At 41.6% G+C, this 25,612-nt stretch overlaps 3 protein-coding genes across 6 annotated transcripts in view; 2 read left to right on the forward strand and 1 right to left on the reverse strand.

Moving 5' to 3' along the window:
- Positions 1-542: 542 nt before the first annotated feature.
- On the forward strand, positions 543-10,935 carry ACTR6 (actin related protein 6). The gene is made up of 11 exons (XM_038153642.1): positions 543-1,810; positions 3,218-3,335; positions 4,550-4,618; positions 5,940-6,063; positions 6,849-6,984; positions 7,075-7,131; positions 7,780-7,878; positions 8,043-8,121; positions 8,810-8,981; positions 9,616-9,754; positions 10,519-10,935. The coding sequence occupies exons 1-11, from the start codon at positions 1,743-1,745 to the stop codon at positions 10,646-10,648; spliced, it is 1,191 nt and encodes a 396-aa protein (XP_038009570.1). The 5' UTR covers positions 543-1,742; the 3' UTR covers positions 10,649-10,935.
- Positions 10,936-11,079: 144 nt separating this feature from the next.
- Positions 11,080-24,876, reverse strand: DEPDC4 (DEP domain containing 4). The gene is made up of 9 exons (XM_038153641.1): positions 24,743-24,876; positions 23,371-23,797; positions 22,699-22,847; positions 21,985-22,171; positions 20,174-20,400; positions 19,182-19,324; positions 18,862-18,987; positions 16,841-16,919; positions 11,080-14,954 (listed from the first exon to the last, which is right to left on the reverse strand). Exons 1-9 carry the CDS (start codon positions 24,825-24,827, stop codon positions 14,737-14,739), a joined length of 1,641 nt encoding a protein of 546 aa, XP_038009569.1. The 5' UTR covers positions 24,828-24,876; the 3' UTR covers positions 11,080-14,736.
- Positions 24,877-24,920: 44 nt separating this feature from the next.
- The window catches only part of SCYL2 (SCY1 like pseudokinase 2), a 34,357-nt gene continuing 33,665 nt past the window's right edge, over positions 24,921-25,612 (forward strand). For 2 of the 4 annotated variants that reach the window (XM_038153637.1, XM_038153640.1), the window contains exon 1: positions 24,922-25,099. The gene's annotated coding sequence lies outside the window, so the exon portion shown is untranslated. Of the gene's footprint in view, positions 25,100-25,612 lie in introns of all 4 variants that reach the window. The other 2 variants (XM_038153639.1, XM_038153638.1) reach the window with 2 other exon arrangements.

A 25,612-nucleotide genomic window follows, 5' to 3' on the forward strand; every position in this document is an offset into this window, starting at 1 on the left:
TACGCACAAATACAAAACTATAATGCTCTTTCTGTTTTACTGAACACAACAAAGGAACTAGTGCAAGTGCAAGGTGCTGCACCTGAGATGCCATACCCAGTGCAGGCTCAGAGCTGTGTGGCACGGAAAGAGCCCTGTGGAAAAGGGCCTGGGGGTCAGGCTGAACTGCACTTAGCAGTGCATCACTGCAGCAAGGAGCACAAAGCATCTGGGTGGCATCTACAAGCGCATTGCTAGCAGGGACAAAAACTTGATGATCCCACCCTGCTTGGTGCATGTCAGGCCACACCTGGAGTACTGTGTCCAGTTTTGCTCCCAGCAGTTCCAAAAAAAAAATTGTGGACAACTGGAGAGCATCCAAATTAAGGCCATAAGGATAATCAAAGGCTCAAGAACACACCCTGAAGACTGAAGGACTTAGTTTTTCTGCCCAGAGAAGCTTGGGGAGGACTTTATCACAGTATTGTGGTACTTACAGAGTGGCTACAGTGATGGATGTTCTCTCTTCACAAGACAAGAACCAACAAATGTTAAGCTGTACCAGGAGAGCTTTCATCTTGATATAGGGAACTTTTGCCCAGTGAGAACAACTGCAAAAACCATTCTTCAGGGAGTTCCCACTGCAGGTTTTCAAGATGTGTTGGACAGGATGTTAGATTATCTCATCATGGTTGCCTTTACTATGAAAGGTTGGACCAGATGATCTTTCAGCGCCCTTCTACCTGGTGCTGTTCTATGGCTCTGTGATTCTATAAAGGTGTGTGCTGCTATATTACACAGACTTCAGGAAAACAAAACCTGGTCAGGAACAGAGAATTCCAATAGCACTGTTTTCCATACTATTTATAATAAAAGTGTTAATTATGCATGCTTTGAAAAACTTTTTACATGAAGGAAGGTTGTAGCCCATTGGGGGCATGTCTCTTCTCCCAGACAAGGGACAGGATGAGAAGACTTAGTCTTAAACTGCACCAGAACTTGTTGTTGTCATTGTTTCACAGAAATGGTGATTAGACATTGCAATGGACTGCCCAGGGAGATGGTGGAGTCACCGTCCCTGAAGGTGTTTAAAGAAAGGCCATGCATGGCACTTAGTGCCATGGTCTAGTTTACATCGTGTTCAGTCATAGGTTGAACTCAGTGATCTCAAGTCTTTTCCAACCGAATTGATTCTGTGATTCTGTAATAGTAAAATAATGATGATGGAATTTAGTTGTCTCCCTTTCCACTGTGTCACATTCTTACATAGCCCAGGCCCGTGTAGCTGCGGACTTCTCAATGAGATTGTCACTCAGCACCTTTATCCCGAGGCGCGGAGTTCCCGCACCGCAGCATCCCGAGCCGGCAGGGTCACCCGAGGCAGTCTGTAAGTTTAAACCACCGCCACACCGGGCTCTCGCCCTGACATCCCCGCATTGTCCCCCGCCATCGGTGCCGCCGCCGCGGGGCCGACGGCGGCGGAGAACCGTCCGCCGGGGCCGGGCGCTGTCCGCGGCGACGCCGTGTCACCTCCCCGCCCACCGTGTGACGAGCGCTGCCGGGTCACGCCCGGCCAATGGCTCCCGCAGCTCCGCGAGCGTCACCGGCAGGGCGCGCGCCCCGCGGCAGAGGCGGAGCGCTGCCGGCAGTCCCGCGTCCCGCGGCCACGCGCGCGCTGCTCCTCCGCTCTATGGTCACCGTAGAGATCCACGGCGGTGGCGGATCAATACTGGGACGGCGGCGGCCGTGGCGCCGTGGGGAACATGGCGACGCTGGTGCTGGATAACGGCGCCTACAACGCCAAGATCGGCTACAGCCACGCAAACGTCAGGTGAGGGGCCGGGACGGAGCGGGGCGGGGCGGGCGTTGGGCGTCTCCTCACTGCTTCGCCGCGGCCGCCGCCGCTCTCCGCCGGCCCCGCGCTCCTCGGCCGCTCACCGGCGCGCGGGCCCGCACCGCGCCTGCGCTCGCCGCCGAGAGGCGCGGCCAGGCCCCGCCCCGCCCCTGCGGCGGCTGCGGGCCCGCCCCTGCGGCGCGAGCCCCTCTGTGTCCCAGCGTGCCTCTCTGTGTCACACCGTGCCCCTCTGTATCACACCGTGCCCCTCTGTATCACACCGTGCCTCTCTGTGTCACACCGTGCCCCTCTGTGTCACACCGTGCCCCTCTGTATCACACCGTGCCTCTCTGTGTCACACCGTGCCTCTCTGTGTCCCACCGTGCCTCGCCGTGTCACACTCTCTGCCTCTGTGTCCCACCGTGCCTCTCTGTGTCACACCGTGCCCCTCTGTGTCACACCGTGCCCCTCTGTGTCACACCGTGCCTCTCTGTGTCACACTCTCTGCCTCTGTGTCCCACCGTGCCTCTCTGTGTCCCACCGTGCCTCTCTGTGTCCCAGCGTGCCTCTCTGTGTCCCAGCGTGCCTCTCTGTGTCACACCGTGCCTCGCCGTGTCACACCGTGCCCCTCTGTATCACACCGTGTCTGTCTGTGTCACACCGTGCCTCTCTGTGTCACACTCTCTGCCTCTGTGTCCCACCGTGCCTCTCTGTGTCCCACCGTGCCTCGCCGTGTCCCACCATGCCTCTCTGTGTCACACCGTGCCTCTCTGTGTCACACCGAGCCCCTCTGTGTCCCACCGTGCCTCTCTGTGTGACACCGTGCCTCTGTGTCACACTCTCTGCCTCTGTGTCACACCGTGCCCCTCTGTGTCCCACCGTGCCTCTCTGTGTCACACCGTGCCCCTCTGTGTCATACCGTGCCTCGCCGTGTCACACTCTCTGCCTCTGTGTCCCACCGTGCCCCTCTGTGTCACACCGTGCCTCGCCGTGTTACACTCTCTCCCTCTGTGTCACACCGTGTCTGCCTGTGTCACACTGTGTCCCTCTGTGTCATACTCTGTCCCTCTGTGTCCCACCGTGCCCCTCTGTGTCACACCGTGCCCCTCTGTGTCCCACCGTGCCTCCCTGTGTCCCACCGTGTCCCTCTGTGTCACACCGTACCCCGCTGTCTGGGGTGGGGGGAGAGCCCCTGGCACTGTTCTTGCTGTGCCGGCGGCAGCGGGTGGCGGTTGCAGCTCAGCGCAGTGTGCGGCGGAGGTGGCGGGTGGTATTTGGTTTTCCAGAAGGTGTCTCGTCTGCATTGGAGTTGTCACAAAAAAGTACACTGTTTATGAAAGTGGCATTAAGAAAGTGACTGTGTCTCGTACCATGTTTAATAGGAAACTTCCCAATCTTTTCCAGCGTTATTCCCAACTGTCAGTTCAGGTCAAAGACTGCACGCTTGAAAACCTTTACGGCAAATCAGCTGGATGAAATTAAGGATCCCTCTGGTCTTTTTTATATTCTTCCCTTTCAGAAAGTAAGTAAGATATCTCCAGTTTAACATTAAAGCCTAATGTAAATTGTTCTAAGGAATAGTTTTCATACTGTGTGTCCCAACTGTAGGGTTATATGTAGTATCTTAAAAGAATCAGTCAGCAGTGTGAAGTTTAACAGGCATAGAATTGTTTAGGTTGAAAAAGACCTTTAAGATCATCAAGTCCAAAAGTTAACCCTGCACTGTCCAGCCCATCACTTAGCCATGACCCTAAGGGTCACATCTGCACATCTTCTAAACACCTCCAGGGATGGTGACTCAGCCAGTTCCCTGGGCAGCCTCTGCCAGTAGTTGACAGTCCTGGTGGTGAGGAAATATTTCAATAAAATTCTCTGGTGCAACTTAAGGCCATTCTCTCTGGTCCTGTCACTTGTTACCTGGGAGAAGAGACGAACCACCACCTCACTACAACCTCATTTCAGGTTGCTGCAGAGAGTGATAAGGTCCCCCTGTCCCCCTTGAGCCTCCATTTCTTCAGGCTAGACAGCCTCCCTCAACTGATCCTCCCAGGATTTGTTCTCTGAACTCCTCACCAGCTTTGTTGCACTTCTCTGGACTTGCTTCAATCCTTCAATGTCTTTCTTGTTGGGAGGGGGCCAAAACTGAAAGAAGGATCCAAGGGATGGCCTCACCAGTGCCAGGTGCAGGAGGGCAGTCCCTGCCCTGGTCCTGCTGGCCACACTATTGCTGATACAGGCCAGGATACTCTTGGCCTTCTTGGCCACCTGGGCACACGCTGGCTCATGCTCAATGGCTGCCAACCAGCACCCCCAGGTCCTTTTCCACTGGGCAGTGTCCCAGCCCCTCTGCCCCAAGCCCGTAGTGCTGCATGGTGGTGTTGTGATCCAAGTGCAGGACCCCGCCCTTGGCCTTGCTGAACACCGTAAGATTGTCCTCAGTCCATCAATCCAGCCCATCCAGAAATCTTTACAGAGCTTTTCTACCCTCCAGCGGATCAAAAGTCCTACCCAACTTAGTGCTTTCTGTTGAACTACACCCCATTCCCTTGTCCAGATTGTTGATAACAATCTGTTGTTAATCCTATGGAACATTTACCCCTTAGCCTAAAAATGTAAATTTAGACATTTTAACTCTCAAATTTTTTATATTACCAGTCTCAATTGTTGACTTTTTTTGTTTTAAAGTATGACTTTATTTTTTCTAAATAGTGTAAAATTGTTTCTAAATTTCTACAGGGTTACTTGGTGAACTGGGATGTTCAGAGACAAGTTTGGGATTATCTCTTTGGAAAAGAAATGTATCAAGTAAGAGCCTTTTCTTAATTACATATTTTGTGTAGATTAAATACTGACTAATGGAATTAACAAATATTAAGTAGAAGAGGTGATCTTACTGTTCTTTTTGAAAGTGCCTTCAATTAGAAATCACAGGGATTTAAGTTTTTGCAAACGTTTTTGAGTTCTGGTGTAGAATTTTGAAAAGTATTTAAATTTTTTAGTCTTGTAGGTATGTACTGTTACTGAGTGCAGCTCACATAAGAAATTCATATCAGTATAATTAAGAGGTCAAGTTAATAAAAAATAATGACTGACAGATACAATGTAGTTAAGAGATCAAGAAACAGTTAATGTAAAAGGAGGGATGAGCTGGGTCAGTGAGCCAAAATACATACACATTTAGTAATCATCTTTGGCTAGCCATTTTCTACCCCTGAATAACTTAAATGTATAAAATATAAATATCTGATAGTTTATTTTTTCATATCACGCAAGCTGGATTTAGCACAGGAAGTGTATTAAGACTTTCCTTTCATTTTTTTTTCTTTTAAAAATGTTACTTTCTCTGGAAATTCTTGGGTTTTTTCTAACACCTGTGTACTGAGAATGAAAGTAATGCCTCAACTTAGTCTCTTTACATTTTTATATTTAAAGTATAAGGTGCTGGCTTTTGATACATAAATTTCATTTTAGTATTGGAACTGTATTCAATGTTGTCTTGGTTTTTAATTTGTTTTTAATTCTTCACAAGTGAAGACTGCAGAGAGATACAGCTGATAATGTTTTTAGGGCCACATCCAGTTATGGTTGAAGTAACCCTATTAAGTCCTCTCTAAAAGAGTGTTTGAGATACTGGTAAATGTGGGAAGTCCAGGATCTTTTGATGGTCTCAGTAGAGGTCACTGGGAGTTTTATTATTGATTCTTCACTGTACAGGGCTTTGGTTAATAGACAAGTAATCTGTGGTGCAAGTGCTGAGCTATCAAGGAGACTTATTTTTCTGTAGCTGACAGGATTAGTGTAAAGTATTCTACATTAAAATGGTAGTGTTCCTTTGTGATGTCTCTTTAAAATGCTGGATTACAATTTATAAGGATGGGAACAGAATCAGGATATGTATGAAAGTGTTCACTTCTATTATGTTTTTTACCCATTAATTAGATAAACTTGTATCACTAATCATGAAGCCTTTAAAAAGCTAAAGCATTTTGTCTGGCTTCTACAAACAGATATGGCAAGTGTTAATCATGTCTTCAGATTTACATGATCTTCCACAGCTGCAAAAGATGGTAAGGGACAATTCATTTTTACATTTTATGCAATAACAATCTTAATGTGCTTTTTATAGGTGGATTTTGTAGATACCAATATTATTATTACCGAACCTTATTTTAACTTCACTTCCATACAAGAATCTATGAATGAAATTCTATTTGAAGAATATCAGTTTCAAGCAGTTCTTAGAGTAAATGGTGAGTATGTCTCCTTCCAGTTTGTATTTATGTATTTTGGAGCTTAACCTTTTAAATAAATGAATAAGCAGGTGCACATGCACACACACGTATATATATATATATATACACAGTAAAAAATATTACTACAGTTGCTTCCTGGCTCTTAAGTAAAAGTGGATTAAACATTTCAAAAATTACTTCTTTTACAAATTCCAGCTGTACTCTTGTACTACTTCCTAAAGTGTGTCATGGTATATCATTACGGGAAATTTGAGGAGAGTAAGGATGGCAGAAATAACAGATGGATTTTGGAACAGGATAACATTTAAAGAATTCTACCAAAACTTTGCATGAAGTCTTTGATAGCTTTCCTTTTTTAGGGGGGTAGGATTGGTTTTTTGTTTGGTTTTGTTATGCGTTACCAAATAAAATGAAGCATTACAATTATGAAATGGATTGTGTCTCAAAGGGAATGTGTAAACAACCATACTACCCTTCTGACAGGTAACTGGACACAGGATTCTCCTTTAGATAAGTTTGATAAGTTTGTAGCACCATCAGTGTGATTAGACTTTAGAGGAAACAGAACATGGACTGGAATTCCTGAAAAAGGTTAAATAGGGCCATATATAACACTTAATTTTATCCACTGCCAAAATGAATTAATGCAGTGGCTGTATTATTATGTATTGAGGTCTTGAAAGTCTGTCGAAGGCATTTCAGATATGAAGCAAATACACCTTCATATCACTGTGAATTCTAAATGTTCATATAAAAATGGAATCAAATTTTTTGTATTTCAGCTGGAGCTCTTAGTGCACACAGGTATTTCCGGGATAATCCATCTGAGCTGTGTTGTATCATCGTGGATAGCGGGTACTCTTTCACCCACATTGTACCTTATTGCAGAAGTAAAAAGAAGAAAGAGGCAATCATCAGGTATACTGCAGTATATATTTTCTAGAAGAACTGTTTGCTGTGCCTGAAGTTAATAATGACAGAATTCCTCATGTTACTCTTTTTCTGTAGGATTAATGTTGGAGGGAAACTCTTAACCAACCATCTAAAGGAGATCATCTCTTACAGGTAAAGCATGCTTAGTTTCACTCTGAAACTTGGTATGAAATGAGCTAGAAGTTTATGGAGTATTCTTACTGGTTTGTGAATTTTAGATTAATTGCTGTTTAAAGGAGAAGGGAATTTTTGTTATAATCTGCTAGCTACCTTAAGATCAAAATGAATTAGGATTGAAAAATTAGTCTGTTATTTTCCAAAGTGCCAGTGCTTTTCAAGTTGTTGAGGTTACCTGTGTGTTCACAATTATACAAGTCATAACATATTTTCTGAGGTGTCTCAGTAGATCATCAGGCAGTTTGCTGATTGATTGTATCAATACTGCAAATAAAATGCAGTAGGATCAACCTATCATTGGGATTCTTCAGCTTGGAAATTTATCTAGGTAAAGGTCTTTACCAAAGAGCTACTGGCTCTGTGCTTGTTAGAAGACAGTGGGGAAATGCAGGTTGATATATTTACTGAACTGTGAAACAGGACAACATTAAGCTTCAGTAGGCCAGGAATGCTTTTGTAAATTGAATGCAAGTTTAGATATTGTGACAGTAGCTTCCTGTGGCTGAAAAACAAGGGTTGCTCAGTTCCAGGGGAAAACTGGACAGGAAAGGGAACACTTAATTATTCTCAAACTTCTGTGGTTTTGGTTTTTGTTGCTCACAGGCAGCTACATGTTATGGATGAAACACATGTAATTAATCAAGTGAAGGAAGATGTGTGTTATGTTTCTCAAGACTTTTACAAAGACATGGACATTGCCAAGTATGTATGTCATGGTACTAACTGTAGAATAATCTGTTTGTACAAAGAAAATGATACTCTTAATCAGAAAACTTTCCAGTTAAGTTAAAGAAGTCTTGTTAGTATAAAGTAGTTGGAATGTAGAAATTGTTTTTTATTCTGTTGAATTTTACATTCTTTTTCAGATTGAAAGGAGAGGAAAATACTGTAATGGTAGATTATGTTTTGCCAGACTTCAGCACAATCAAAAAAGGATTTTGTAAGGTAATAATAGTTCTGAAGTTTTTTTGGACTGTTCCCTGCACAAGTGTAGTGGAGAGATTAAAAATACTTTTTTCTAATGCCATATTGTAACATCTTTCTTGCTATGCATTAATTGGTAAAGTTTTTCCTCGGTAAGTTGGGATGACAACAAAATACTGTTTTTCCAGCAGAGCATTTTATGTTCAATTATTTAACAGTTGTAGCTTTCTCTGTTTGTGCTGTGTCATATAACTTATCCATATCATTATTACGATTTTTAACATTAAGTTAGGAAATGTTTTCTCTGCTTTGATGTCTTATTTTTATAAGTTTCTCTGAAGTACATTTAAACATCCAAATAAGGTTGAAAGGTCAATGTTATAGAAGAGCCTGAAATATTAGTGAAGACAGTTTAACAGTTTTATCTATTTACTGAGCCCATAGTTTTGAAAGCAGTCCTGTACTTTAAAGCCACTCTCATGCATACCAGTTTTATTTTGCTTTGGGCAAAACTGCAGTTAGTAAGAGCAAAGTCACTTCAGATTTAACACCAGAGGTATGCATCATTCTTAAAAGATTTGCTGATAGATAATATGACAGTGGCAGCATACACTGCCTACCTCTGCAGGACATGAAATAGATCAGCTGAATATTCTAGGATGTGATTTCTTTTCTTAAGCAGTGGGTACTATTCATGTCTTTAATTTAGCCAAGGGAAGAGATGGTGTTAAGTGGAAAATACAAGACTGGTGAACAAATACTTCGTCTAACAAATGAAAGATTTGCAGTTCCAGAAATACTTTTCCATCCTTCGGATATTGGTATTCAAGAGATGGGAATTCCTGAAGCCATTGTTTATTCTATTCAGAATTTACCTGAAGGTATATCCTGAAAGTATTTTGAAAAGGACAAGGGGGGAGGGTGGGGGGGTGGGAGAAGGAGGCATGTTGTAATGGCTTTGTTTCATTTGGTGTGAAACTGACCAAAAGTCAGTAATTTAAGCATCAAAGAGTAAAAGCTTTCTGACTGCTGTTTGTCAGAAGTAATACTAAGGCTTTCATATCATAGATTAAGTATAGAAAATTATTATTACAAAGATTTTCATAGGTTTTATGATGCCATGTTAAGTATGGCAGCATTCAGGCTATTAATGTACTCTTAAAAAGCCTGTGTCACTTAAAATCCCTCTTGAAAGGGGAATTATGTCGGCGAATGTGAAATAATTGTTTTCTTGTATTTATTAAATGTCGGCGAATGTGAAATTTAATAAATACAAGAAAACAGCAGTTATCAAAACCAAATTCTGAAATCAGGGAGAACATAGGGTGATTGATCACCTTCTCATATTTCTATTTAACTGATATGCCGATTAGATGATCATAAATTTTTTGTATGCATACTTCTTACTTCATACTTCTTACTTCAAATTCATAACAAAATTGGAAAAAATACCACCTTTAATCTTTAGATACATGTTCCATCTCTTAACTACAGATTTACTAAATTATTTTACAGAAATGCAGCCTCATTTCTTCAAGAACATAGTTCTGACTGGGGGAAACACCCTTTTTCCAGGCTTCAGAGATCGGGTTTATTCTGAAGTTAGATGTCTTACTCCAACTGACTATGATGTTTCCGTTGTTCTTCCTGAAAAGTAAGTCCTAAACTACTAAATAGAAGGGGCTTTATCTTTCTAGCAGAACAAACAATAAAGTAGGGTTTCTTTTGCTGATTAAGAAGATAGATTGAGAAAAGGCATTAATTTAAATATTAAGTGAACAAAAATTGTGCAAGAGGGATGTTTTAAATCAGTGTATTATCAGACAAACCAAATAAACTAGAGATCGCCAACTTGCTTAGTACTTTACCTAATAAGGTTAAGGAAGTGTCTTTAGGGTCAGCCTTTTTACTGTAAACAGATAAATAAGACTGTATTGTAAATACGTAAGATTAGAACTTAGTCTTTTACTTAGAATTTTCAGCATCTGAATGCTGCTGTGTCTTTATTAATATACCACTTCAGGGATTAGGAAAGGGTAACACCTTTGCAGAAGGAGTGGACACAAAACAAGTATATTTTGGATATACCAAAAAAAGTCTACTTTTAAAAAAGTATTGTTAGGGAGTATTTTCAAATACTATTAAAGAATCTGTGCAAAGTAAATACAAAGCATATCCATGTTGTTCCCTCTTCAAACCTGCCTTCAAAGAGGCCCTTTTTTAAAAAGCAAGTCAGCTAGCCCTGCTAAAGGTTCAAACTTTGTCTCATAACTTCTCTGCAGCTGGATGGTTTGATTTAGCCATCAAAAATGTAGTTTAAATAGGTGACGCTAAAGAAAAGTCTTGGGAATCATTACTGCATATTTCTATTTTAAATGAATCTGTAGAGTAATAACAATTTCTTTGTTCATTTTCCAGCCCTATCACTTATTCTTGGGAAGGTGGGAAGCTCATTTCTGAAAATGATGATTTTGAAGACATGATAGTAACTAGAGAAGACTATGAAGAACATGGACACAATATCTGTGAAGAAAAATTTGATATATAGGTAGCATAGTTGGATATGATGTTATTCCATTGATTTACTTAGAATGGAATTCTTTGAACTACAACCTCTTTTCCATCAGTTAGGATTGTGTTTTAGCTTTCCTGTATTAAATTGGGTTGAGAAAAAATAATTTTAGGAGTTTAGAAATTAAGTTTTACAAGCGTAATACTATGAAATAATATGTTCATTGTAATTTCATTATGTTTGTATCTTTTCTGATAGCTTCATTGTATTTTTATTGCAGAACACCTCAGTGCATGAGGCAATAAAAATATCAAGTGCTTGTACTGGTGTGATGCGAATACATAGTGAGAAGAAATGGGTTTGGTTTTTTTTTTCCAAATGACTATTATTCTAACTCACATATTCCTCTAAAAGAGCATTAAACATATCTCAAAAGGACCCCTTGATGTTGCCTCTCCTGAAAAGAAACACATGAGTTTTATTTTTGGTTATTTTAGTGAGTAGCTATGAGGGAAATATACTTGAAATGTGACCACTGCTACTGACAGTATGCTTAGGCTTTGAGAAAAGAGTAATTCGAACAATTCCCTTTTCTAAAGGGTTTTTAATCTAGTAGGTTGTGGAGCTCTTTGGTTTTTGTTTTGAACAATGCCTGAGCAAATAAGCTTCCTGCCACTCCCATCTTTCTGATAAGAAGATGCCACAAAGGTGAACAAAGCTTGCAGCTGTGTCCTGGGTGATGACCCATGTGTCCTCTTCACACATCCTAGATAAACACAAACACCCCAGAACTTGTTATTTCTGGCATCAGAAGCTGTGCTACATTGCCATCAGTTGTGCAGCATGGCGTGCAGGAGGGGGAAGAGGCTGGGCTAAGAGCCAAAAGGCTGGGGGGGCCAGGCTAGATGGGGGTGCCCCACCTGGCCTGCTTGCTTGCCAAGACAGAGACAGGCACTCGGACAGGGTGGATAATGGACACTGGAGTATCCTGTTGTGTCTCATATTCCCTCTCTGGTCTATCCTAACATAAAGCCAGTAAATACTCCTACACAGTGCACTTACCTGGACAACATTGAAGAACTTAAGGACAACATTAAAGAATAGCCAGTGCTTCAGAGAGTGGGAGATGATCTTTCTTCTTGAGTGTGGCTTTTTTTACTTGGGAAAAAGCTCAAGGTTGCTTTCCTCTAGTCTAACCTGCTGAAAGGAATGAAAGGGGTACCTTCCTCCTGCTGTTAGCAGCTATGTGAGCCACACAGGAGCCAGCTATGCTATGAAGGCATGAGACCAGCACCTACAACTTTTTGGACACAGACTGTATGACTTTGTGTAGCACATGAGAAGTCTGGTACACTGTCACTTTGACAGCCACATGGAGAAGCCCTTGTGTCCAAGCTCTAGTTTTTTAACTAAGTGCTTCATGAAAGTGTCAGCATTCTTTTGCTGGGACTTAAAGAAATGTACACATTCTTATGAAAGCACTAATGAACTTTTTGTAGGAGCAAACATGAATGCTCTGAAGGTCGCATCACTAGTGTTTTGATGAGACAGTACTGAAAAGTACCTCAACTAAACTCTTCACTCTGAATATTCTCCACTTCAAACAAATTCATAGTGGCAATTAATTTGATAGCTCTACACTAGAAATCATAAACAGAAACAAGTGACAGGTCCCAAGTTTCTTTAGCACATGATTCTGTGTCATATACTGTTAAAAATATGTGACAGAACTTTCCAAAGTCCAATAAAATTTTTCTAATTTTGGAATTTAACTGAAAACCAGTAGTCTATAGTTCACCAAACCTGTTCTGTTCAGTGGTCTCTTAAATGTAAAATAACAGGCTTCTGTCAACAGAAGATTAAAAGGTACATAGATCCTCCTGTTAGGGTATGTGAATAAAACAGAGCTCTCAAGAGCTCTTTCTTTCCTTTGCAGAACTAGATCAATCTTAGCTTGTCCCATGAACTGAAGGGAACAACAGGGCAGCTATAAACTGCTACTTGGAACACTTCCTTACTGCTTAATATCTGGTTCTACCCCCCTTGAGCTGCCTCTTCCCAGTGAACACACTAGGAAATGAAAGGCTCATCACTTTTTATATAATTATTTATTATATTTAAATTAGCAGAAGAAAATTCTAAATCAAGTCACAAAGTGCAAGTTTGTTTTTTAACAACATAGTTTTCCCCAAAGCAATTCCCAGCCCACCCAGCCTACAAATTACCATGTCACCCCTGCCTGTTACGAGGTTTAGTATTTTGAGTAAGACACAGTAAACAGACTGAAGACAGAGAGAAAGAGAGATAGAGATTAGGGAAAAAAACCAACTAAAACCTCTTCTACTACTCAAAACCAGAAGCACTTAGTCAGGAAATACTTTCCTGTTTACAAGTCTCAATAACCTGCTTCTGTATATGCTCCCTCTTCTGTAAGAATGACCAAAACCCCACACAGGGCTAGAAAAAGACTGCATGGCCCTGTACTATATGAATTAGGGCATTCATCTCTGAAAGGGGAAACCTGGATGTTTTTCCTCCTCTAGAAATTATTTATTTCACACTGGTGAGTCACACTCAAATGCATAAACAGGGATTCATGGACAGAGATTTCAACTATATTCCCTGATTTCTAATAGGGCCAGATAATTTAAATAAGGCTACTTCAAATATGCAAGTTAACTAAGGGTACAGATAATAAGTTGTGTTGTTTATATCTTACAGTGCAACTATTTCGATTTAATAAAAAACCAGCATTTGTTCTAAGAAAGCTTTGGTATCCTGCTCACTTGACTATTTGAAGCCTACAGGAGGATGAAGACACCTGAAGCTACACACTCACAACAGGAAAAAAAAACCAAAAACATGCTTATAGTGGAGCTAGTCCAGCATTGGGGCCAAGAAATTGATAGAGAAATAGAGGAGCTGTCACACAGGGAAGAGGCTGAGAGCACTGTGATTGTTTAGCCCTGAGAATGCTCATGGGAGGGAGTGAAGAAGACTGAGCCAGACACTTCAGCAGTGCCAGTAAAGGGACAGGAGGCAGTTCTACCTCCTCCTTCTACAAACTTCTACCTAAGCATAAAGCAGTTTATTTTGGTTGGATTTTTTTTTTTTCTTTTTGGTGTGGAGGTAGGGTTTGTTTACTTGTTTTTAAATAGTGTGAGACTGGTGAAACTCTGGACCAGATTCACCCAAGGGGCTGTGGCATATCTGTTTCTGGAGATATTCTAAACTCAACTGGAAAAGTCTTTGAGCAGCCTGCACTAATCAAGTCCACTTCAACCTGGCTGGTGAGACTAGACCAGAGGTCCCTTCCAATACCAAGTCTTTGAGCCTTTGTCCAATACATTACTAAATGTCTATTGCAAGGATGAAAGAAGTAACACAACCCCTTATCACACTATATCACATATCTATTTATTATTTAAAGAAAGGCTGAGAGCATGAAAAAGAGAAGGCTTTGTGGTGACCTAATTGCTGCCTTCCTATACCTTAAGGGAGCCTACAAAGAGACCTGGAGAGGGTTTCTTCAAAATGTAACTTTTCCCCTGAGTTAGCAGCAGCTCAGTCTGCCAGACTGGGGAGGCAGTAACAACAGCCTGTAATTACTGACTGCAAGCACACACAGTTCGCCTGCCTAATAAATCCTTCCTGCTGCAGATTCAAAACCCACTGACCTGCTTCCAATATTTTTTACCCACTTTGTACACTTTTACAATACCCACAAGGAGTCATAACTTCATCTCACCTTAAACTGTAGGTTATTATTAATTAAAGACAGAAAATACTAAAACCCCCTACTGATTATCAACCCAAGCATGGCTCAGAACATATATGTGGCTCAGATAGAAAGCCATGGGGTTGTGGGACAGATTGAAAAAAGTGCCAAGCCCTGAACTCAAGGCAGCCCAAGCAGTGAGCTGTTATTACTTACACATAATTATGTATATTTTGCTTAAAAGAATAATTAGATTTAATGTTTTTTAGCAGCATAGTAATTTTGATAGTTGTAGCTTCCTGAAACTGAAGATGTAAAGATGTAAGATAAAAATATTTTTATGAGCAATTTACATGTGCCTCCTTCACTCTTTTAAAAAAGTATTTAAAAAAGGTTGCATTGAAGTCTAACCATTTGGAGTACAAAAGTCACAGGTAGTTTTACAACCACTACAGTAGACAAAAGAATGGTATTTTCGGAATTCTTTGATTAATTTCTTCTTTTGCTTCGAAGGAACAGTAGGGTCATTGTCTATCTCTTGAACCAGTGCTAGAAGATACTGATTGGTTTGTTGCTTTTGATCTTCATATTCTTTAGTTGTAATGCGCTGACAGAAGGTGAAGCCTTTGTAAGAAATCAGAGGTTCAGATTAAGGTTCATGCATCAAATAAAAGCCTTGTTAAAAAATATGGTAAGAATGATATTCCAGTTCAGATGTGATTACACCTACAAGCAATGTGAAAAATACAGCTCTCCATTGAGAATGGATGGAAATCTAAACATGAATTCCAAAAATAAAGTTGAAAAGCAGTGTTACAAGTACAGTATGTTAAAAGATTCTGTACTGCAAAACAGGCCTGCAAGACAAAGAACAGATACAGTTCTCACACAGAAACCACAATGAAGAACATTACACAATAAGAACAGCACCTTTCATTTGTCAGGATCCCAAGATTCTCTGTGAGTAAATCAGATCTGTAGCAAGGCTCAGTACCTAATGCAAGTGAATAAATACTTTGGAGAAATAGTTGCCACTGAACCACACTACAAAAATCAGGAACAGAATTTAGGAGCTTCTCCGTGACTAGATAGCTGAGCATGGTTTGGGCACCAGAAGCAGAGGTGATCCAAGAGAGATACTTAACTGAGCACAACTCAGCTATTAAAAGGTTAAATGAACCCTGGAGTTCTCTCACTGGTTTTAATCTTTTTTATTTCCAGCAGACCTAAGGAATACCTTCCTGCAATTAACAGACCCTTTTTCTTATCTGGGTCTCCCAGCTTTCCCTCCTGCTCCCACCTGGACTTAAGAAATTCACCAGCTGAGAATGCTCAATAGCTCCTAGGAAAGATTTTGGAAAGAAAAGGGAAAATGACACCAGAACATGAGGCACACAGGAAAACAAGAATATGCCATGCCAGAGAGCTTACAATCAGATCAAACTGACAATTTCAACAAGTAGATGGAACCTATATGTATTTACAGATTGGAACCCCAAAACTTAGTAGGAAAAATGGAATATAGGGTTTGTATTTCTGTTGTCTCTTCAGTGTGTCAATGGAGATCACACAGGCTAGGAGAATATTACAGACAGGCAGCTCTTCCCACTGTTGCTCATCTCTGTATTCTTTAGCTTCACAATATGGGATTCTCAGAAAACTGAACCAGAAGGAATTTGGCCTCATTCCAGAATCCAACACAGATGGTAAAAGATTCTGTATTAAATATATTATTACACAGCAAAATAACTGAAGTGTAATTTGTTTCCCAAGGGGTTTCTCTTCAGTGTTTAAACACACAATGCACTGGCAATAGAGGAGTCAAAGAAGATAAAGAGTCAGAGAGAAATTCAATTATTTAAGCAAACCCTTTTAATCGGTATTGGCAGCAAGGCCAAGACAGAATGTTAGCTCAAAAGAAGTAAGCTGAAAAGCATTACCCCACATTCAGAAGGGTAGTGTAGCCTAAAAGGAAGGCATTTGACACTTGGTGCATATGTCCAAAGATCTTAATAAACTTTATGCTTACTCAGAAAAAAGGGGAGAGTTCTTCAAAACACTTAACAGTCAAAACACTAAACAATCAAAGTCTGTGCTCAAGTCATCTATCAGAACCTTGAACTACTCAGTTCTGTGGGAATTTATAGGTGTTTTGTAGCAAAAATAAAAGAACACTGTTCCTAAATACAAAGTCCCATAAAATTTCCAAACCAAATTAGAAGCAAATAACTCCAGGAAGCACATTTTGCACTACTATTTCCAGAAGGAATTATTGGGGGAAAAAAAAATTGGAGCATATCCAAACTAGATTATTAACAGAATCCTTGTTCTCCAATATTCAGACCAGTTTTGCAGATAGCATATAATTTAATATTTAGTGCCTTAGCCACTAAACCCCCTAATGCTTCACTTCCAACAAAGGAAAAGAAGTCCATGCACAATTACAGTCAACTGATGATAAATCAGTTCTTATACAATAATTTATATAAAAATTTAATCCCATCATCTACCTGAATTGGTATCTGGATCTTGCCCTTCCAGCAAACTCTGAAGTCTCCTACTTGTTAGTTCCAGAAGAGTTAAAGGAGCCTAAAAATACAACCCAACAAAGAAAACATTACAAAAGCAATACTTCTGTATTTTGATAATCTAAGGCTTTCAGATAAACAATTTAAAAATACATAGTTAAATGCAGAAGAATCTATGCCCACATTTATTTAGGTACACATTCAAAGTCTCTCACAGAATTGCACTAAAATACATAGTTTTACTAAGACACATGTGTTTATTCCTGGTATTTCTGGCCAAAGAAATAGGAAGCAAAAAGTTCTAGATGCCGTTTTCCATGGCACAAACTGCAGTGTAAAACAAGTTGATTTCAGCTTTCACACAAGGCTCTCAATTGCAGCTGTCAGAGTGAACCACCATCCACTCGCTGTCACTGCTGCACAGCTCTGGCCCTAACTCCAATGGGGAATCAAAGGCCCAACCCTCACGTCAGAGCCTGTGGGAATCCAGGGCATCCCTCTGGGTGCCCTGGATGGCCAGAGCCGCTGGCAGGGGGCTCTGAGACCCTGGCATGCAGCCAAAGACACACGTAGGGTTTTGATCTTAGCCCGTGGAGCAAATTACCAACTCTGTATGAAGAATTACAAGCCACACACACAAGTTTAGGTATTGTAGTAGAAGTAGTTTCGAAGTGAAAGGAAGGATTTTTGAGTGCTGTACAGGGGGGTTTTAAGCCTTGTACGCAGGGGTCCAAGTTTTGTACATGGGGGTAAGGGGTTCTAAGATGGAGGGATTTGGGTGTGCCCTGTCCTCTTTCTTTCTCCTTCCTAACCTCCATGTCTTTGGTGATGCTGGCACTCACAGATTGGTCTAGAGTAGAAAGTCACCATTCAATATAGATAGTAGGCATTGGGGAAAAGGTATAAACATGTAGTACGTAATATATGATATAAAAGATGGCACCAGCCCCCTGGGAGGGCAGTATGCCTTTGTCTGACCTGCTGAACGGGCCACAGCAGTTCAGGAAAAGAATCTTTTAGATAAACAACAATAAACAACCTAAAGAACAGACAACAGAAGACTACTGAGTCTTTCTTTGAAGGCACGGGTTGGAGGAGAGACTTTTCCATCTTTCGGGGTCACCCCAATCCGGGGCTGGAAACCCCACATCTGGCGTCCCTGGGTGGGCAGGAGACCCAACAAGAGCCCTTAATACAAATTAAAAAGGAGGGGGGGTTGGCTGTGTACTAACAAATACAAAACCCTCACTAACCACTTAATGCTTTTGAACTAAAATGGAGCTAATTAAAAAAAGAAAAAGTTCTCCCACATCTCAACCTGAAGTCAGAAATGGAAATCAATGTGCTGTATAAAAATAAAAACCAGTATTTCACTGAAACCAAATTTCTGTGAAGCTTATTTTTATAGGGTATGGTAAAGTTTCATCTTTTCCCATGTGACAATATGATGGAACATAAATTAAGGAGATTGTATGTGCATATTTACACAACTCATCAAGTTTAATAGAAAGGCTACTAGCATTTTGTGGTTCTATTTGTTTTCTTCAATTTAGAAGCTAACATTCCAAAATACTGAAGGATCTTTTAGAATTGTCAAAGCTCTACATATACACTGGGGTACAAGAGAATGCCATTTTTCTACCACTCGTACGTCAGTGAACTTCTAAAGGAGAAAGACACTAAGATAACTAAATATTTAGTAGGCATTCATTACCAACAAGGTGTCAAAATTACTCTATAAAAATTATTAATATTTTAAATATTTTCCTAATAGAAATCACTTAAATACAAATAGAGGATATAATTTATAAAGGATTGCAAAGCTCTCAAAATAGAGCCTGTGCTAGATAATCTGGAATACCTTCTCAACCCCTTTGGCTGTACTATTAAACTGCAACAAATGGAACATTAAACACAGTTCCTCAGACTTGTCATACTCAAAAAAAGGCAATTCATGGCATTTAACAATTAAAATTACAAAGACGATGTAAGGAGAACAATACCTTGAAGAGCTCGGAGTGATTGTCCATCAGAAACTGAGTCAGCAGTTCTGCCTGTGGCTTTGACAGTGTCCTGTTTTGTAAGATGAACTTTGTACAAGTCTTGATGATCACAAATCTGTTCTCAAACTAGAGAAAGTAGTACCCACACTTGGCATTAGATTGACTTGCAGTGTGCTAGCAAAGACTAAGCAGAAGGGGATGCTATTGGGGGAAACAGATCACATAGAAAGGCAGTAAACAAAATACTTCTAACTAGACAAAAATTTTAGCTTTACTGTGACAAACTGCTGTTTTTCATGTTAAGCAGAACAGATACTTACTTGCTTTTGCAATCTGTAGCCCTCAGATTCTGACGCAATGGCTAGGAATGTAAGGAGCCTGTGAAGTTCTTCACTAATATTTGGTGCTAATAATTTTAAATAAAGTTGTAATGCCTCTAGAGCTTGATCTGTTTTTCCTTTTTCTGCCATGGAGTAAAACAGCATATCCAATGTTACTATTCATTTTCAGAGTCAGGAATACTTATTTAAATCCCATTAATAATCCCAGTTTTGGGGTTTACTTCCAAACAAAATTTCATGTCGTTCCAGTAATGAAAGGATTCTTTTCTCAATCCACAAGTTTCAATTTTTCCTCCCCCACCAGTGGCAGGGTGGCAGCAGGTGGTGAGTGAGCAGCTTTGTAGTACTTAGTTGCCAGCTGGGGTTGTAGTACTTAGTTGCCAGCTGGGGTTAAGGAACAACAACCCAATGGGACTGATGCAGCAGCAACAATGCCTATTTAGGCAGGATTAATCCTAAACTTGTATTTAAATGAAACCCTTCTGGTTTACTTGTATGCATATCCTCAATAGTCCCTTTTATAGTTTTAAATTATTTCTATTACTAAAAAGGACCCTATGTGCATAACTTTCAAAACCTTATTCTGGTTAACAGGAAAAGCTGTATAGCAATGATTTTAGTTTTATGTTATTACTTAGTAGTAGCAATAAGGCAAATTCTGACCTGGGGTAAGTAACTTTCACAATGGGAGTAGTTACATATTGTAAGAGGTACCCATAGAGGTTGGTGAATCTCTATCCTTCCAGATTTTCAAAATTCAGTTGGACCAGGCCCTAAGCAAATTGATATAACTTTGAAATTTGTCCTTGTCTTGAGTAGAGGTACATCATACTGATCTTGAGCATTTCCTTCCAACCTAAAAAGTGCATCTGCAATGGCATCGCAAATGGTGTCATGATTCAGTCAATTGATACTTAGTGGCATCCTCTACACATCTTTTATCCTTATTTTTTGTTCCAGGTTGCTCTTACCTATAAGCTCTATAATTCCTGAATGAATAGCAAAATCCTGAGTGGCAAGCAGGGAGTCCTTCTTTTGACTGTAATACTTCATTATAACATCAAAAATAATCTTCTTGTATGTATTCAGACTGCTGGGGTTGTTAGTGCTTTGAGATAACTGCTGACTAACCATCACTAGGAATTGGTCAGGAAAATACTCCAAGCATTCAATTGCAGCATAGAGCCATCTGTCAAGCCTGCAGAAGGAAAAGGTTGTTTTACTGCTTGCTTTAAAATGCTCTACCTATTTTTATTTTCACAGATTCATAGAATATTCTGAGTCAGAAGGGACACAAAAGGATCATTGCATCCAACTCTTTAAGTAGATGGGATTGAATCTGTAACCTTGATGTAATTAGCTCAGTTGTTTAGAGCATGGTGCTATCTCAGGGTCCACTTAATCCTTTAAAAGAAAACTAGACAGAAATAACCATGCAGGTATAGTCACATATATGAACCGCAATGCTGAACTGGTTTATTAAGCAGTTCATGTAACTTATTTCACTACAGCAGTTCAAGAACCTGCTCAAAATGAGCAACTTCCATGTTTTTCCTATGCTAAAGGCAAGACACCTGAGACAAACCCAGACCAAAACAAGCTGCAATTATGCCAGACTGTCACTGACTCCAGGTATTCAGCTAGTATTTAAAAACCAAACACCACCCCACCATTACTCTAACACACACACTGAGAACCCACCGGGGCTAACCAGGGTGAAAAAACCTGGAAGAGAAAAAGACCTTTGAGAAAGAGAGAAAAAGTTACTTTGAAAAAAGAGGAAAATAAAAGTTGGTTAAATCCCAGAGGGCTACAGAAGCAGTTGATTATATAACCTACTATAAAGGCATGAGTTTTCATAAGCATCTATTGTCTCTACATCTTAACTAAGGAAAGAAAATGTAACCTAATTATGCACCTAAAATTTGGGGGCATAATTTATTGCTGAAAGAAGCCAGAAGATCAGAGGAAAAAGTCTCAACCATTTTGTACAGAAGGAATATAAAATCATAGAAATATACGGGCAAAGGAACAATTACTTTTATCTGATTCTGGATGTAAAATAATTTGATCTGAACCAATGACAAGTTGCAAATATTATTTAAGATGCACAGAATCTTATTTTTATCATGGAGAACAGAAACAAAGATTGTGAAATTGCAGATAAAAACTGAATTAATTTAACAAAAAATAGTCATTCCTAAGACATTCACATGAGCCTTGACATATTCATTAGAAGTATATGCAAGATAAGAGATCAGCCAAAGTACACTAAACAGGAACACCCAAAAGTAAGAGAAGATTTAAGGAAAAGAACACTGACAACATGCAGCCACATTTATATTCTCATTATATAAGCATTCTTCAGTGCTACAGCTTAGTTTCTCCTTTTCTCTTGCTAACAATAGATGCCTTATTGACTTTGTATCTTCACACCACAGCCACCAGGAACTGTGACCAAAACTCAGAATAAAGTTTTCAAGTTCTGATGTCTGTTACAGAGACCTAAGAGTAAAGAATCTGGTCTAGAAACTAGGCATGTTTACAACATTCAAGGTTAAAGTCTTAACGTTTACTTGAAATGCTCAAATGTCCAACTCTAAACATATCCTTTGTGTGAAATCACTTACCACTTCTGAAAAGAAGTCAATCACACTAATGCCACCTCTGTCTACAAGTACACAAGCATAATGATGTCTGTCTTTTCACTTAACACAAATCTTTGATCAAGAGTAAAATGAAGCCTTTACTAACAAATTCAATTCGTAGATATATAACTTACTCGGGCAAGTTTAGGCTACACGTAACCTCTCTGTCCAGGAAAGTATTTGAGATAATCATGTCTTCTTCTTTGCCAAAACTGTCTGATTTTGTCTTCACTGAAGACACCAAGATATCTTCTAGAAGGGGAACATCAATTAACTGCAGCAGCCGTAGCAGAGTTTGCTGTTTCCAGACATCTTCTATTACTGATAGCATAAACAAAAAAGTCCTCAGAAACAAGATCTTAAGTAAACAACTAACCTTTGTTTTTACTCACAAAAGAATCTTTTAAATGTTCAAAGAAAACATGGTAACAGCATAGTGTGAAGTTGCTGTGCTGGGTAAGAAGGGATCAAAATAGGAATTCTAAAAAAAAATGATGATGATCCCCATCATACTAGGATTCAGAATAAACTACTCTAATTAGTAGAAAAAAAAAGACAAGTGAAAAGCAAAGGAATCACATAATAAAGATAATCTTAAGATTAAGACCTACTTCCTTCTGAAGTAGTATTTTCATAAACAGCACCATTATGCAAAAACATAACCCTGTTGTGTTTCCTTCTGTTTAGTTACTACAAGCATTAACCCCTTTAACAGTCATTTAGATATTTTGTCATTAGTGAGATTAAATTTAGGTTTCTGTGGAGCATTTTTTAGCAGAAATGGGGCACTCACTCCAAGATACAGTGAAGAACAATCACGTTTTAAAAAGAAAAAATTCAATCCTCACCTCCCTTTGAAAGCCGGCAAGTTGGTTCACTAACCATGATCTTTGGAGGTAAAGATGCATGAACATATATTGATTGAAGAAGCTCCTCAATCCTCTTTTTATCAGCTGCTTCCAATGCTAAGGGGTTTGAAAGTGTTGTGCCACACTTTCTGCTTAGGGAGGGGAAAGAAAAGATGTATAGCAAAAACTATTAGAACACATTTGGCTTTATGTTACTTCCTAAATTGCTCTTAAATCAGAACTTTAGGGCTTCATTATATCTGGAGACTACCCTGCTACTAGAATTCCTATCATCCACATCTGCTTTGTGGAAAGGGCAAGGATATTGATTCCAAATACTGTTTGCTAGTTCCACTTTGTTTACTAGCTTTCAGTAACTAGCTCACTCATGCTAAGTCTCAGATTTCAGCACAACTGATAGCAAAACCAAATTATTCCTAGGCTTATGCTACTGTGCCAGACTCTATTCCAAATAACAAACAGCAGATCAAAATACTTTACCCAAAAATACCTGGAAGCATCTACAATTTAGACATGACATTTCTCAAAACTGGAACAGACTTTTCAGAAGTCTCTGACCTGGTTTAGTCAGACATAACTTCATTTAAAGGTAACCCTCTCTTTAACCTCTTTTAAAAAAGAGAAAAATTAGAATAGTTCAGAATAACTCACTTGAAACACCGTTTTGTTTTCTGTTTGCAGATTTGCTCAGGAGATAAGCTTTCATTGTCCTTATTCTTTCTTGGAAGAAGAGGATCAAGACTGCTGTTTACAAATCGATAGAGACTAGTGTCCGTGTCTTCAAACTCTGTTTCCTTCCCATTCTTGAATAAGTAAAGCTTGGCTCCAACTGGCTCAAACACTTTGTGATCCATCAACGCCTGGCATACACGGACCCCCTTCAGCCGAGAAATGTCATTGCAGCTTAGGTACATGCTTTGCATAAGATGGCTCAGTACCACATCAACAGCATTGGAGCCGGTGAAACAGTTTCTATATGTTTTCAGGTGTTGTCTACGTCTTTTGATTTCCACTTGATTGTGAAGGGCATGTATAATACTATTCCACAACTGAGTTGCTTGAAAAGGACCATCGCAGTCTGCAAAATGTTTATATGCAAGTTTCACAAATTTATAAACCTTTACTTTAATACTTAAAAAAATACACCGTGATTTTAGTTTTATATTTTAAAAAATATTCAGAAATCAGCTGAATTTTACAAAGATAATATTTCATGACTCAGTCCTTCTTGCAAGCTGACTCACACCCACTATGGTAGAGTCAAGAGAACAAAAAAAATCCACTTAAAACAGGCGACAAAGGGTTTTTTGTCATTGTTATGACCACACATATTATATGTGTGTGCTGTGTACATACATATTAAATCATTAGAGAATCAGAAAACAGCCGAGGCTTGCAGGGATTCTGGGATCTATCTGGTTCAACCTCCCTGCTCAAGCAAGGCCACCCAGAGCTGGTCGCCCAGAACCAGGTTTTGAGTATCTCCAGAAGCCGAGATGTCCACAAACCGTATCACAACCTCTGTGGGTACCAATGACGAGAGTCTGCCTCCACCCTCTTTGCACTGTCTCTCTAGGTCATTGCAGAGACACCCCCGAGCCTTCTCTTCTCCCGGCTGAGCAGCCCCAGCGCTCTCAGTCTCACTGGGGGAAGCGCTCCGAAGCCTCCAGTTTATCCTCGCACATCGCGCCCAGCTCAGCAGATGGCAAACAAGCGTTTGCAGTGCATTAACCGCGCCTGGCACCCAGCCCAGCTCCGCGCCCAGCCCTACCAGCGGCGTCCCCCGTAAGCTCAGCTCCAGGGGTACGGCCGGAGGAAGCTCCTCTCCCCCCCGTTCAGCTGCCGAGCCTCCCTAGCCCCGTTCTGCCCGCCGCCCTCCCTCGCGGCACCGACAGCCGGGGGTGCCAGCACAAACAACGGGCAGGAGCCGGCCCCTCGCAGCCCGCTCCGCTCCCCGGCCCCTCCACCACTGTGGGGGAAAAGCTGCTGCGGCGGAGAGACGGGGATGACGCTCTTCGCCCACCTCGGCGCCGCCCGCCTCCTCGCCGCGGCTGCAACTCGCTCTGGCTGCGGATTCTCCTGAAGCGCGGAGTCAAATACCCCGCCATGGCCGCGGCCGGGCCGCTGGCGGAAGCCGGCGGAGCGCATCACTTCCCGCCCGCCGCCCCCGGCCGCGCCCAGCGCCGCCCCTGCGGGTCGGAAGTCGGAAGCCGAGCTCCGGCCGCCCCCGCCCCGCTGCCGAGGCTGCCGCTGTCACTATGGAGTAGTCGCGGCAGGACGGGGTCCGAGCCAGAGACGGAGCCGGCGTGACAGGCGGCCCGCCGGGCCCACAGGGCGACGGGCAGCCGGGCGCTGCGCCGGCAGCTTCCCGCGGGCTCAGGTGAGAGGCCGCGGCCCGGGTCGCCAGTGGCTGCCCGTGGCCTGGTGGCGCTGCGCGGGGCGGGCAGGGCCGGCCGGCTGCGCGGGGGCGGTGGTCTCGGGTCCTGGGTGCTCGGCGCTGAGGGCTGGAGGGGAAGGGCCGCCCCGGAGGCTCGATCGCCGCGCGGGCAGGGCCAGGCGGGTACCGCTGAGCTGCCCGAGCCGTCGGATCGCGGGTCACCTGCCGCCTGTGGCCGCGGCCGCCGCCCGCCCCCCGGCGCGCTGCTCCCGGCTGCCCCGCGGAGCAGAGTGCAGGCACCGGCCCTGCGGCGCGGAGCGGTGCGAGTCCGCTCTCGCTGTAAATAACAGTTAACACTTCACCCGGGAGGACTGGCCCGCAGGAGGCTGACCGGGGTTTGTGCAGCGCCCGGGCTGGGTTTCACCGGTGACAGACAGAGCCCTGTTCATGGATCTCGTTCTGTGAGGTTTTAGTAGGAATTCGGTTGAAGCTCAGTAGTGAAATGGTGCATGAAAG

Source organism: Motacilla alba, chromosome 1A (assembly GCF_015832195.1).
Source record: "Motacilla alba alba isolate MOTALB_02 chromosome 1A, Motacilla_alba_V1.0_pri, whole genome shotgun sequence".
NCBI lineage: Eukaryota > Metazoa > Chordata > Aves > Passeriformes > Motacillidae > Motacilla > Motacilla alba.